This window comes from Perca flavescens, chromosome 1 (genome assembly GCF_004354835.1).
Source record: "Perca flavescens isolate YP-PL-M2 chromosome 1, PFLA_1.0, whole genome shotgun sequence".
In the NCBI taxonomy this organism is placed as follows: Eukaryota; Metazoa; Chordata; class Actinopteri; order Perciformes; family Percidae; genus Perca; species Perca flavescens.
The window spans coordinates 10581430-10596802 of record NC_041331.1 but is presented as its reverse complement, the minus strand read 5'-3'; the positions used below and the strand labels follow the sequence as shown (position 1 = coordinate 10596802).

Below are 15373 nucleotides of genomic sequence, written 5' to 3'. Positions count from 1 at the left end.
GATTTCGGTGCATCCCTATAATCACAACTGACAGTTTGACCAGTGTTTTCATGTACCAACGGTGAAGGTAAGGTTTAATGCATTCGTTTTAGCTTGGTGGCCCTAACAAACTGACACTGAGTGAACCCTGTTGTATGTGAAATCTCTAACAATGAATCCTATTTTTGAAGCTCTTCAGATTTGTGTTAAATCTTTTTTCTGCAAACTAAACAGCTGTATGATAGTGGTGTATTGGAGTACAGAGCAGCACAAAATTAAAAGGACTTGAGCACATGAGAAGATATACTTTATTAATCCCTCTTGGGAAAATTCAGTTTGGTCATTCAGTTAGTTACTATCATTAGTTTCTCCTATTATTTAGTCACAGTAGTTCAGTAAAGAAATACAGAATACAAAATATAAAAAAAAAAGAATACAGACACTCAGGACACCAAAAAGCAAATTATGTTCCAAGATTTTATTTTGGTGTCTTTTGCTTCTGTTGTGTCTTTGTTCGATTTCAATTCAGTTGCTTCAACATCACTGCAATAAATCCACTCATTTACCACAGTCAAACAAGAAAAATATACACCATTTCTTTCTTACTGGGACTCCATTCCAGTGGCTGCAGTCGTCTCCTGAGATTTTCCAGTTTAATGCGGGCCGTGGACTTTCCTACAAGTTAGACTTTCCCACCAGAATGTGAAGGCAAAGACTAATCTCAAAGAGGACTGCCAAACTGATGCAGTCCCTGCTTCACACTTGCAGACCCTGAAATGAATCCACTGCAGACCAAGCCCAGGACAGGACTTTGCTGTCTTCTGTCCAGGACGTAGAGTGGTCTCAGCACATCCTCCCCATCAGCCTGGGTTCAGAAAGAAGTCCCTTCACAAGTTTTGATGTGATCGTTGAAGTCAGCCGGGACACTCAGCATAGAGCAGACCTGGACAATACCAGACAGAGGTTAGCTGGTGTGCAATACGTGCCCTGCTAATCCATACTGACACCAACACCGCAAGTACGTTTACACGCGCACGGATGTTCCACTATTATTCCCAAATTGATACAGGTCATGTAAACAGACATTCTGAATGAGGCCTTTCCCCGAATTTAGCATTTTCAGATTAAGACATGGGTGATATGCTGGTATTATTCAGGTTTTAGAATCATTCTTTGGACATGTATACAGTATATTCAGAATCTGCGTCTCAATCAAGATTTTTACTGCAATTTGTGAGAGTTTATGGCTTACGGTCAGCTCTTTGCGTTGCTATGGCAATTGTACACAAACCAAGCAGCCAACAGTTTGCATGTAAATGGGAATATTAGTGGAATACTAATGGTATCACTTTCAATAGCCATGTAAACGGCTTAGTAGGAATAAGGACAAAAAATTGAATATTATGTGCATTTAAACATAGTGAGTGACTACACAGGCTGTGTAGGGAACGCAGCAGTTTTGCAGCAGCAGCGACCATTTACCTAAAGGTAAAACAGCAGTGTGGGTCATGAAAAGGTGCTATTTACATCATTCAGAGTCTGGGCCAGGATTGCCTCCACACAGCTCTCACTTATGTAGTCACAAGCAGTTTTAAAAAGGAGGGACTGACATGCATGTGCAGCCGGCCCGGCTACCAAAACACAGAACAGAGAAGCTCAGATTACAACACACACACAGAGGGACAGTGACTTAATTCTCTGCTCAGGACACAATTACTCCACTATATCCTTACATAGCAAATTAGTTTGCTGCTATCTAACAGGGATAGTTCAGATGTGTTGTGGTTGTATGAGCTACTTCTCCATAGTCAGTGTGTTAGCTAAAGTAGATGGCGGTCAGCACGCCCCCAGTTTGGAGAAGAAGGCAGGAGTACCGACACGGAAGCTCAGCAATGTCCCTCCCTCCCTCCCTCCCTCACTCACTCAGACTTTCGCATTTATAGGGCTGCCCCTCCTGCCAATCCAGCCCAAAATCCAAACTATCCCTTTAATGTTCCAAATGTCATATAGCACCTTTAAGTAGCAGCATTTCTGTAGAGGGTTTCGTACATGTGGTTGGGATTTATCGAGAAATTCCACAACAGGTATTGGCTTCAGCATAGAGGTAAGATGAATATCTTCTATAATACTATCTAAATGTGCAAATTAGTGCTGTCAGTTAAACGCAAACCCATTTTAACAACGTACATTTTTTTAAATCGCGAGATTAACGTTCTTTTTGGCCTAGCAAACTTTGTAGTTTGTTTCACATGCTGTTGCAACAACTAGTAACGTTAGAAAAACTAAACATTTGTTTAACACGTTAAAAAGTTGCCAAATGGTTCCACTGACAAGACCAAAGTGATCTGTGTGTTTTGTCGTTGTGAACTGAGCTATCATTGCAGCATGTGCAGTCTGAAATACCACTTGATAGCCAAGCACACAGCTGATGAGAATTCTCCGTCCCCTCGTGTCGGACAGTGTTACATTGTGTGAGAGATTATTTGCTCCAAGTGTGAATGACTGCTCCAAGTGAGAATGTTAATGTGAAATTGAACACTACAGTATATGCCAATGTTTTCAATAATAAAAAAAAAAAAAACATTTGCACAAAGCAAGCATTAAAGGCAAGCATTAAAATGAGAAAAAAGAAATAAAAAATGGGACAAAAAGAAATCAAGGGACATTTAGAATAGATAAAAATGTGTGATTAATTGAGAGTTAATTATGACAATGCGATTAAATATTTGAATCGTTTGACAGCACTAGTGCAAATCGTTCATTCCATGTTTACTATATGTAGCAGCAAAGTAACAGTCAGGAAAGTGGCAGCGTGGAGTGGAGATGCATGGTCCATCTTTATATACCATCTCTAATGCTAACCTAGTAAATATAGACAACACACAGTAACATAACATATTGCATGGAGGCTAATGTAAATCCGACCAGACAATCTGATTGGTCAACTAGACATTTAGAACGTGCTCAAATCAGCATAACTGCACACCCAGACCCATATTAGCACACCTGGCGCACCACTTAAAATACCACTCCGCCATTTCTCGGTCAACATTACAGAGTTGAATTAAAGAACTGTTTCAAAACATTTGTATTCATGTAAGTATTGCAGGAACCTCAGTGGAACACACAAAAGCTCTCCAACTAGTATATAAAGGGATTTATCGGATTAAACGACTTATTTGTTACAGTGCTCTGAAGTCAACTTTCACTGGATACAGTGGGGGAAATAAGTATTTGACCCCTTGCTGATTTTGCAGGTTTGCCCACTTACAAAGAATGCAAAAATCTACAATTGTAATCATATGTACATTCTAACAGTGAAAGACAGAATCCCAAAGAAAATTCCAGAAAATCACATCATATGAATTTATTAAAATTGATAACCATCTGATGAGGAAAAACAAGTATTTGACCCCCTGGACAAACACCATGTTAATATTTTGTAGAAAAGCCATTATTGGCCAGCACAGATGTCAAACGGTTTTTATAGTTGGTGACAAAGTTTGTGCACATTTCGGCAGGGATGTTGGCCCACTCCTCCCTGCAGACAGCCTCCAAATCATTCAGGTTCCGAGGTTGTCGCCTGGCAACTCGAATTTTAAGCTCCCTCCAAAGATTTTCAATCGGTTCAGGTCTGGAGACTGGCTAGGCCACTCCAGAACCTTGATGTGCTTCTTCTTCAGCCACTCTTTTGTTGCTTTGGCGGTGTGCTTAGGGTCGTTGTCGTGCTGAAACACCCATCCTCGACCCATCTTCAGCTCTCTCACTGAGGGAAGGAGATGTCGGTCCAGAATTCCACGATACATGGCCCCGTCCCATCCTCCCCTCAATACGATGGAGTTGTCCCGTCCCCTTGGCTGAAAAGCACCCCCAAAGCATGATGTTGCCACCACCATGCTTGACGGTGGGGATGGTGTTCTTTGGGTTGTACTCAGTGTTCTTTGCCCTCCAAACACGACGAGTTGAGGCCAAAAGTTCTATTTTGGTCTCATCTGACCACATCACCTTCTTCCAGGCCTCTTCTGAGTCGTCCAGGTGGTGAATGGCGAACTTCATGCGCCTGTACATGTTTCTTCTTGAGCAGGGGGACCTTGCGTGCGCTGCAGGATTTCAATCCATGACGGCGTAGTGTGTTACCAACCGTTTCTTTTGTAACTGTGGTCCCAGCTGCCTTCAGTTGATTCATCAGTTCCCCTTGTGGTTTTGGGATGATTCCTCACCGTTCGCATGATCAGGGACACCCCACGAGGCAAGATCTTGTGTGGAGGCCCAGACCGAGGAGGTTGGCGGTGGTGTGGTGCTTCTTCCATTTCCTGATAACTGCACCGACAGTTGATCTTTTCTCTCAAGTTGCTTTCCGATTCTCTTGTAGCCCATCCCAGCCTTGTGCAGATCAACAATCTTGTCCCTGATGTCCGTAGAAAGCTCTTTGGTCTTGCCCATGGTAGTGATGTTGGATGCTGGTTGTTTGGGTGTTCACAGGTGTCTTTTATACAGGTAACGAGGTGAGGCAGGTATATTTGATGTAGATAATTGGTTCGGATTGGGGCTGTGTTTTAAAGAAAAACTAACTGGCTTGTAGGAGCCAGAATACTTGCTGTTTGTCCAGGGGGTCAAATACTTGTTTTTCCTCATCAGATGGTTATCAATTTTAATAAATTCATATGATGTGATTTTCTGGAATTTTCTTTGGGATTCTGTCTTTCACTGTTAGAATGTACATATGATTAAAATTGTAGATTTTTGCATTCTTTGTAAGTGGGCAAACCTGCAAAATCAGCAAGGGGTCAAATACTTATTTCCCCCACTGTATGTTTGGATCAGCTGTGCCAGCGCTATCTATAAAATATCTGCTAAATGTGATTTTCGGGGATGTGCAGGAGCTATATCGGTCGATGAAAAAAAAAATTGTCAGCAGATATCTTAATTACAAGATTGAGCTAGCAAAGCAGTTTTGTGTTATATGTGCAGCAGTTATTCAGTTTGGGAAGTCCCACGATCTCTACAAAGCTAACGTTAGCTTAAGTTAGCTGCTGACTAATGTAACGTTACAGGGACAGGAAATTGTCTCTGTTGTTCAAAGTTCGCAGACGTTTTAGTGTCTAAATCTATCCATGGAAAAAATATTTTTTTCAGCAGATATCTTAGTTGTAACAGGATAGAGCTAGCAAAGCAGTTTGGTGTTTAGATTTGCTGTAATTATTCAGTTTGGGAAATCCGACAGCTATACAAAGCGAATACACTTTGATTAGAACTTATTTTGTTGGTAAACGTTATATAATCGCAATATTACACTTGAGGGCTTGATTTACCGTCATTATTGGCACAACAGTGATGTGGCTACTGCTCACAACATAATGGGGTAGCTCAGTTAATATTCATGAATTTTGGTATGTAGCCTACATATCTAAGAAATAATATTAAAATACAGGGCTCTAGAGTGCGACCAAAATTTGTAAAGGTGCAACTAAGATTTTTCCTAGGTCACACCGGTGCACCTAACGTCCTCGCATCCGCTGCCTTTCCACGAACGAAGGGATGTCGTTTATATCGATATGGTTTAATGTTGCGTTACATGACCCATTCCTTCTGTAAAGCCGTGTCTGTGTTTGGATCTCACCTCTGCGCAGCCCCACCCCCATTCACTCACACACGGCTCCCCTGCAACGTGGAGAGAAACAGCGCTGCCGGTCCAAACTGCTGACATTTGTCTACACCAGTGTTTTTTCAAGGGGGGCGGTACCGCCCCCCCAGGGGGTGTTCAGAAGATGATGGGGGCCGTTGGAAGCAATATTTTGGAAAGGGGGGCGTTGAGGTGCCCTTGGATGGCGTTTGTTTGAAAGCTTGTTTAAACCAAAGATTCACAATAACAATACATGTTTACACTTAAAAATACTAAAAAAAAAAAAAATCAGTGGTCTACAACATTAAAAGCTGCCAGTTTACAGCACTGTGACTGGATGAGACGGTGTATCATAACTCTTCTCTTCTGTGCTTCTGTCAGCTTAGTTTGGCGCAGCTCCGTGCTGCCTTCATGGAAACGGGACGTCAGAGGTCATCTTAAATGAGCTCAGTAGCCTAGCCTACTACGTGAAGCTGCATTCAGATTAAAAATTTAAAAAAAGCAATCGCCGTGACGTCGTGTTGTATTCTGTAAGCCCCCCAATGTAGCACAAGTAGACTTTATATTTCACAGTAATAGTTTTTCGGCAGATTGTTTATAGAACACAAAGTTTCCTACTGCACCTGAAGGCAGCTTCATTTCATGGAGAAAGAAAAGAGAAGAGCGAGAGATATCGACTGTGCTTTGTTGTTTCACAAACATTTAGCTGGTTCACAAACTCCCGGGCAGTTCAGGGCTTGTGTTTTCGGTTTTAAAACTTTCTTATGGAAGCGATACAGGCATTGATGTCACTTGTTTACTGTACGGGACTCTCACACCTCCACAAAACACACCGCAATATGGGGTTGCGTTTCTCCAAACGTTTAGTTGTGTGTGTGTGTGTGTGTGTGAGATCCTTCTGCTTTTACCCCTTGATAAGTGCCAGCTTGTTTTCCGTTGGATTCGATTATAGATTTAGATTTGAATGAAAAATAGATTTGAATGTTAAATTGCTAGCTGTTTCTGATTGGCTACTGTTAGTGTTTGTAATAATAATAATAATAATAATAATAATAATAATAATAATAATAATACTACATTTTATTTAAAGTGCCTTTCATGACACCCAAGGTCACTTCACAAACAAAAAAGGACATTCAAATTATAGTCATCTTATGAAGGTGCTGAGGTTCACACCAGGGACATGCAGCAGGCCTTTTGATAATACCTAATTATAGTTTGAATGTTACATATCTAGTCGTTCTGATTAGCTAATGTTATTTAATTTGAATGTCAAATGGTTGCATTTTTTAAAAAACCTGTAAATATATATAATTTCTATTCACATGGCTTTTTGATACCTGGGAAACTAATACATGTGACATTGATTATTTTTGATAACAATAGTAACAACAATAATAGGCCTATATTAGGGCATAATCATTAATATTCGGGGCAATTAGCCTACATAATATTTGATGGGGGGCGTTAGTGGACCTGGATAATGGATAGGGGGGCGCTGGCATAAAAAAGGTTGAGAACCACTGGTCTACAGCTTTAATTGTTATTAACACAGCTGTATATTGTTAAGTATGAGAGGGAAACCTGTATTGGTACCAGTGTTTCCGCTGGTATTTGGTTTGGTTATTGCGGCTGCCACGGCGAAAAACACATTAGAAGTTATTAAATGCCACTAACTTCAGTTTGTTGAGTAATAGCGTATAAGACGGAGCCTGCTGGACCTGGGCGAGAGATGTTACCCATGGCCAGAATATCATAGTTCATAAAAATGCAAAAGCGCGGTGACGATACAGACATTTCATAGCCTACACGAGACGTGTGTAACGCTGCTGACCCGCCAAAGCGCATTCGACCCGTGCTGGACCCATTCATAATGAGTCAGCCATCACTCTGTAAGTAGCATACGCTTCAGTCCATAACTCTCTCCCTCTTTCTCTTTTTTTTTTTAAGATTTCGGCCTTTATTTTGATAGGAGGAAGAGAGGAGAGGAGAGAGAGGGGGGAATGACATGCAGGAAAGGGCCGCAGGTAGGAGTCGAACCTCTATATTTACCAACTGAGCTATCCGGGTGTCCTCTTTCTCTTTTAATCAGTCTGTTATGGCTGTTGAAAACAATTGAAGGAGCTTTCTCAGAGATATATATTTTTTAATATATCCCAGGCTATTTATTTCAGATAACTTTCATTTACATGTGTTGCAGCTGTATATTTTCAAACTGGTAAAGGAAACCCTGTCTGCATTTTATTTTAATCACAATCTGTTTTAATAAAAGAGCTTGTAAAAAGTGGCTTTGACTTAAAACTGAACATTTAGCCCACTTTGTAAAAAAATACAGAGCTATATATCGTGTATCGCCATTCAGCGTTAACGGCGACACAAGGAAAAATTTGGGTGCACCTAAATAAAAAAGTCAGGCGCACCAGTGCAACCAAGGCAAAAAGTTAGTCTGGAGCCCTGAAATACATTGAGTGAGTTTCATGTGGGACCAACTTTATTTTTCAGAATTAAAGCCCACTGAACTTATGAAAAACTTTGTGATAAGGTATTTTTCACTCCATGGCACTAAACGAATTATTTGGAACTGCTGCCACAGGCTTGAACTAAAGTTATGGTAACACTTTACGGTAAGGGTACATGAATTATGAATTCATGGATGAATTAATTCATGATTTGTGCATTACTTCATCCCTCTCTGCAGCGGGCGTGGCTGTTGCTCAGTTCCCCCCGTGATTCACGCACACACAAACACACACGGTGGATACAGGAAAAACCGAAGATGAGATGACACGATGACCTAAATTGAGGACAGCTCCTGCAAAATCAGGCATTTTGGGCCGCAACAATCTCAAAAAAAGGCTGCAAAATCCTGGAGGGACTGGTTAAAACGAGACAGATAAGAAGAGGCACTGCAACAATGTTTACAAATATATATAGTAGCGCTGGCTGCACAGGATTATGCAGACGCAGACCGCTACGATTGACTGACACACACACACACAGTTAAAATGATACGCTGGACGCGTTATTAGTCTTTCTACATGGGTTTAGGTAATGATCAGGCTATAATAATTCCACGTCGGCTATGTAATTGCTGACAACCGAGACAATTTCATAGTGGTTGGTGTAAACTGGGACATTTTAGCGTCCCGACAGGCTTTTGTCGGGACTGTCCCGGGTCAAACTGGGATGTCTGGTCACCCTAGGCTAGCCAGGATTGAGGTGCTTGCGCATAATATTGCTTAACTGCAGGTTACAAAACCAGTGTTTTCATGGTGTGTTTGACAGCTGACATATCTGGACCACAGTGGTTGATCATGAAGATTGATTTGAGACATTCTTTACTATTACCAATGTCAAGTAAATGGAGTACCTGTCTGAACTTGGCACGAAGTCTTTCCATGTGCTCCTGTAGCTTTTCAGACTGCGGATCATCATGAGGGGAGTTTTGGATCAAACCCAGGAGAGCCTCCAGTGCTTTCATACGCTTCCTGACAGCACACCCATACAGACACAAAACTATCAAATAGGACACTCTCACCATTAAAAAATCTGAAGTCATCCAGCCGAGTGCTGAAGTGAAAATTTAAGCAAGACAATCATCTTGTTTGAGGAGACCGTACCTTGATTTGACATCTGTATTATGTTGGAGGAGACATTTCCATGTGATGGCAAACCCATAATAGAATGAAATCTGTCAGTCAGAGGAGAAAAGACTGTAAACAATCCTGAGAGGCTGAATGCATTCAAAGCAACACAACTCAACTTGTTCTTAAATGAAATGGGCTAACAGGCTGCCTACCCTGTCGAACTGACCATGTATTTAACCTAATGGTCACATACAGTAAATAGGATGGTCATAGTGACCAGTTCTTATTAAAGTTCAGACTTACTGATATAGAGGGGTGTCTGGTAAATTATGTCAGTTCTGTGCAGTTGGTACTTATGCCAAAAGAAAATGAACAGTAAACTGACACATCTACAGTCTGGTGTGATGGGTAAACAGGTAATGTTAAGGCACTACACATATAACCATATATGGCAGAATAAAGCATTAGAGTCCCTGTGTTAACTCACCTCAGTGGAGAGCTTTGCCCCATGAGCGGCTCCATGTCTGCGACCGTCCTGCAGTCCTCGGCGAGTCCCTTTATCAAATCCCTCCCGGTAGCCCTCCCCTCGGAACCTGAAAAACAATCACACCCTTTCTCAATGGTTTTTGCTTGAGACTTGAGTTTTTGATTATTTTTGGGATATGTTGGATGATGCTTGGTGAGTGGAATACAAACTACTTAAACTTTGTAAACATTGGTTACAAATTCACCTATCGAGAACCAGTCCTAAACTGGGACTGGTTCCAGACTGGTCCGTACCGAAATAATATCGATAAGCTCCTGGACAAAAGATATTGGTTTCCAATCATTTTTATGTAATGCTGCTGAGCGAACGCCAGGTCTAAGCATGTGGGAATGATTTTTAAACAAAAATATGTTAGGCTACACAACAAGCAGCTAACTCCTTTGCAGAATATCTCAGCTCATATTAGAGATCCACCGATTGACCGGCTGGTGACCGAATTGGCCAATTTTGACATGATCGGCCATGACCGGCGACAGGCTGCAGTGTTTCCCACAGATTAGGAAGCAATTTGTGGTGGGGCGGCAAACTTGCAACTAGTTAACTTTCTAAAGCAGGCACAATCGTTTGTTTTGCTAAAACTGCTGACATTTGTCTACAGTTTTAATTGTTATTAACACAGCTGTATATTGTTAAGTATGAGAGGGAAACCTGTATTGGTACCAGTGTTTCTGCTGGTAACTCTCTGTTATTGCGGCCGCCACCGCGAATAGCACATTAGAAGTTATTAAATGCAACTAACTTCAGTTCGTTGAGTAATGGCGTGTGAGACGGAGCCTGCTGGACCTGGGCGAGAGATGTGACCCATGACCAGAATATCATAGTTCATAAAAATACAGCGCGGTGACGATACAGACATTTCATAGCCTACACAAGACGTGTGTAACGCCGCTGACCGCCAAAGTGCATTCGACCCGTGCTGGACCCATTCATAATGAGTCAGCCATCACTCTGTGAGTAGCATACGCTTCAGTCCATCGCACTCCCCCCCTCTCCCTCTGTCTTTCGGTCTGTTTTTTTTTGTTTTTCCTTTTTAAGATTTCAGCCTTTATTTTGATAGGAAAGCTGAAGACATGAAAGGGGAGAGAGAGAGAGAGGGGGGAATGACATGCAGGAAAGGGCTGCAGGTCGGAGTCAAACCTCTATCTATCTATCTATCTATCTATATATATATATATATATATATATACACACACACACCCAACTGAGCTATCCAGGCGTCCTCTTTCTCTTTTGATCTGTTTTTGTTGTTGTTGTTAAAAACAAGTGAAGGAGCTTTCTCAGAGATATATTTTTTTTTTTCATTCATCCTAGGCTATTTATTTCAGATAACTTTCATTTACATGTGTTGCAGCTGTATATTTTCAAACTGGTAAAGGAAAGCCTGTCTTTGCAATTTATTTTAATCACAATCTGTTTTAATAAAAGAGATTGTGAAAACATTTAGCCCACTTTGTAAAAAGAATACAGAGCTATATATCGTGTATCGCCATTCAGCGTTAACGGCGACACAAGGAAAAATTTGGGTGCACCTAAATTTTGTGCTGGTGCACCTAAATAAAAAAAGTTAGGCGCACCAGTGCAACCAAGGCAAAAAGTTAGTCAGGAGCCCTGCATATGCCGATTTTATGGCGGTCAAATGCTGTAAATAAATAACATTGTAAAGGCTACCATACACAATGCATAGGAATTAAATATATATAGGCTAGCAAATAACAGTTCAACAATTGCCATTATATCGAATCAACAGCCACATGCAACCTAGCTAGCAGGTGAAGAACACAAACAACGAAATCACCAGCTAACAATGAACCGGCAACATAAGTAAGGCTGTTATAAATAAATAAGGCTAGTTATACCTCTGACAGCGAGTCTCTTTTTTTCCCCCTTTCTCTCACTTCTCCGATGGGTGGCGCCCACTCGCGGTGTGAAGCGCATGTCCACGCTATTCTGCACTGCTTAACTTTTTTTTTTTTTTTTTTTTTTTTTAAGTAAGTGGTGTAGTAAACTAGCAGGAGACATATTATAATTGAGGTAAGTTTGGAGACACTACCTTATTTAATCATTAAATTAATAAATGTTTGTTGTATCTCTTTTCGGTGTTGTAATTTGTAGACGTCCCTAAGCACTCGTCTTACTGCCGGTAGCAGCAGAGAGCAGAAGCCAGCAGACAAGTGTTATTTAAATAAACTCCTGGTGTACTTACAAACTTTCCAATCCATCGTTTTATGAGTAAATAACCTGTACTACTGTAGAAGTTAGGTATCATTTTGAGCATTATTAGTGGGGTAACTTACGAAATACACAGTTGGATCCATTAACGCCTGCACTAAGCTATTCAGCTGATAACGCTAACTCTCCAAATGTTCGATCCAGGTGAAAAAAGCTTCTGGGGGGTTGTTTGGCTCGAGGTCATGGTGCAAAGGACCCTAGGGTGAAATCACTCCAGACCATCACTTTAAGGTAATGTTTTATGTATGTTTAATGTATGCCTTAGTTTGAGGATATAATTGCATTTCAGAATTTTTTTTCTTCTTTTCTTTAAAAACAATGTAATTTTTCCCGAAAATTGTATATTATTGCTCTTCAATAAAACAAAAGTATTTCTTATCCGATTACTTGATTAATCGATGGAATAATCGATAGAATACTTGATTACTAAAATAATCGATAGCTGCAGCCCTACACCTGACTTGAACAATGCATTATTTAAGGAATAGTTCCAAAACAAGAAACCATGATTCTGCCAACAGGTCATTTCCACTTAAACGTTTTTTTTTAGCCATGGGCATTATGTTTACAATGGGGCTGCTTGGCTGGAAACTCAGACAGTCAAATACTTGAATCTCTTTTAGCACTGACTTAATGTAGGGCCCCTATGGAATGGGTCTAAGCCTGAAAATTTAAACAAAACGAACATGAAAAAACGTTGGAAAAAGCATAAAAAAAATAAAAAAAAACACAACATGAAAAAAGGCGTCAAAAACACAAAAAGAAAAAAGCACCCACAACATTGAAAAAGTGACAAAAACGTCGGAAAAAAAGTGACCAAAATGTTGAATAACACAAAAACCTGACTTAAACATTGAGATTTTTTTTGAGAAGTTTTTTGATGGTTGACGGGAAGACAACATGAGGGTTAAGACCTTATGAAATAAACATTATTGAGTATTATAGATCTACATGTAGCTAGCTAGTATTTGAAGCTTTGGCCATGTTTAGTATGAATATCCGACACTGTAACATTATAGATATGACAGAAAAAACGAAAAGCATAATAGGTCTCCTTGAAAAAGCCGCATTTAATTGCGTGAACAATTGTCATCAAAGTGTTAGTGTTGAAATTCAATTTTAATGTCAAATTAAATAAAATTGTCTACACATTTTAATCGAGTTTGTATTTTGGCTAATATCTCAAACAATTTGGTGTGTTCTTTTTGTTGTGTACACACTTTCATTATTTTTATTTAATTATATTTTATCATGCATATGTATGGGTCACTCTTCTTAATGAAAATGTGATAATTACACCAACAAAAAAATAGAGATTTTAAAATAACCTGCATGTTCTCATCTAAGATCATAATTAGGCTACATTAAACTCTCTTTCATTATAAATCTGAGCCATTCCTGAAACCGAGTCCATGTGGTCTGGCTCCACTAACACTAGCCTAACTTTACACCCACAAACTCGGGTGTAAGGGCTTGCTGCTCTGACAATTACAGCGTAGAAGAACCAAAACATCCAGACGCAAAATCACCAACATTATGTTATGTTAGGCTATATTAAAGGGCTACGTTAACATATCCATGTAACGTTACGAAGTTTTGGTAGGCACGACGTGTCCCGGTAAACAAGACAACATCCAAATGCCAGAAAACTCACCTTTCATCCGCTAGAAGAATAGTGTCAAATAGATCTTCATTTTCAGAGCCGCCAGCCATCTTCACTTAACTTACAATCTTATTCTGTAAAAACAGATTTCACAGTATTTACAGCCCTATGCGCCAGATGCTTTAATCAACACAGATGTAGGCTAAAATGCTGGCTGCTAACCGCTACAAACTGTTTACTGTATGGATTCTACCGATTTCCAGCAGGCAGCCGGAACTGCTTTCTCCGCCATCAGAGCAGTGCTGCTCCCTGGCTGTCTGGAGGGGAACAGTCACAGAGTCTGCACACACTCATAGTGGCTGCACCCATAGACAGTATATAAGAATGGACCAACAGATCCCGTTGCTCTGGATGGCAAGTCCATCTCGCTGCAGCCTGCGGGTCAGCCATTTTTCTTTGCTTACGTCACTCCCAAGCAAGGGGGTAAGCTAATAGAGAGCCGAAGTCCCGCCCTTCTACTTCCGGCCCATGGGACCTATCTTTCTAAAAAATATGAACGAGAGTCAATTGAGAGATAATAATTATTTTTTGATCCGCTTTGAATTGTGCCATGCATTTCACAAATGACGTGTGTACATTTAAAATATAAGTTTACGTGTCAAGAGATCAACGATTTGACGTAAAGAAGTTGAACAACATTAGGTTTTGTGTGAGATCGCTTAGTGAACTACACTCTCGTCTCGAACAATATACGTCACCAGAGAAATATGGCCGCCTCCTTATCAAGCTTTACCGTCTTCTTCCAAGACGAAGGTAGAAGTATCAAAAGATTTTTGGGATGTGGGAGTTCAGCACGACAGACGTGGAGTGTCAATGGAAGAAGCCTGCCTCCTCCAAAGCAACTCTACCAGTGTCGGAGCTGTACCCGCAGTTGGAGGGCACTTATAACCCGCTGGCCAGGGACCTAAGTGTTGAGGATGTAGACTGGTTCAGGTCTGAGCTGAGGGGAACAGAGTGTGGCATGGCATGGCTGTTGTCACCTGAGCCACAGCCCGAGCATCAACCGGTGCCAACTGTGCCTGAACTGGTGAGGGAGCATCTGGGTCAGGGGCTTGAGGCGATCCTTGCCTCAATGCATCTGACCCAAGACCAGCAGGCCACCATACTGGCAACCACCAGGGGTCAGCGGAGTAATCCTCAGTGGCAGCTTCATAGGAAGGGACGTTTGACAGCCAGCAATTTCGGTGCGGTGCTGCTGTCACGGCGCCCGTACATCCCTCATGAAGAGGGTGCTTGGGGGGCAGAATTTGGATGGAGTGATGGCTGTCAACTGGGGTATCATGAATGAGCCAGAGGGAGTGAAAGCCTTTGAGCAGGCTTATCAAATGGAGGTGCTCGACTCAGGACTCTTTGTGAGCAAGTCTGGTGTCTTGGGAGCATCACCTGATGGGCTTGTGGAGCCATCTGCCCTGCTGGAGGTGAAGTGCCCCCACAGCCAGCGGAACATGACCATCGCAGAAGCTCTGCAGTCCCCCTCATTTTGTCTCTGTGTGGAGGGTGAGTTGTATGTGCTCAAAGACAACCATCCCTACTGGCACCAAGTCCAAGGGCAGCTGCACGTCACAAACCGGGACCTTTGTTTTTTTGTTGTTTGGACTACAAAGGAGGTCGTGATTATCCCCATCCCAAAAGACCCTGTATGGGGAGAAAATGTCCTCATTTTTTTCTACAGGCAGCACATGCTCCCTGTGTTGGCCAGTAGAGAGGACATGTAAATATATGTAAATATTTAAATAGTTTTAGTG

The 15373-nt window shown here is 41.3% G+C and overlaps 1 protein-coding gene across 1 annotated transcript; it reads right to left on the bottom strand.

Annotated features, from left to right (window-relative positions):
• Nucleotides 1-269: 269 nt before the first annotated feature.
• lto1 (LTO1 maturation factor of ABCE1) lies at nt 270-14010 on the bottom strand. The gene is made up of 6 exons (XM_028578780.1): nt 13822-14010; nt 13620-13702; nt 9677-9782; nt 9223-9293; nt 8973-9090; nt 270-922 (listed from the first exon to the last, which is right to left on the bottom strand). The coding sequence occupies exons 2-6, from the start codon at nt 13676-13678 to the stop codon at nt 851-853; spliced, it is 426 nt and encodes a 141-aa protein (XP_028434581.1). The 5' UTR covers nt 13679-13702; nt 13822-14010; the 3' UTR covers nt 270-850.
• Between the last annotated feature and the right edge of the window lie 1363 nt (nt 14011-15373).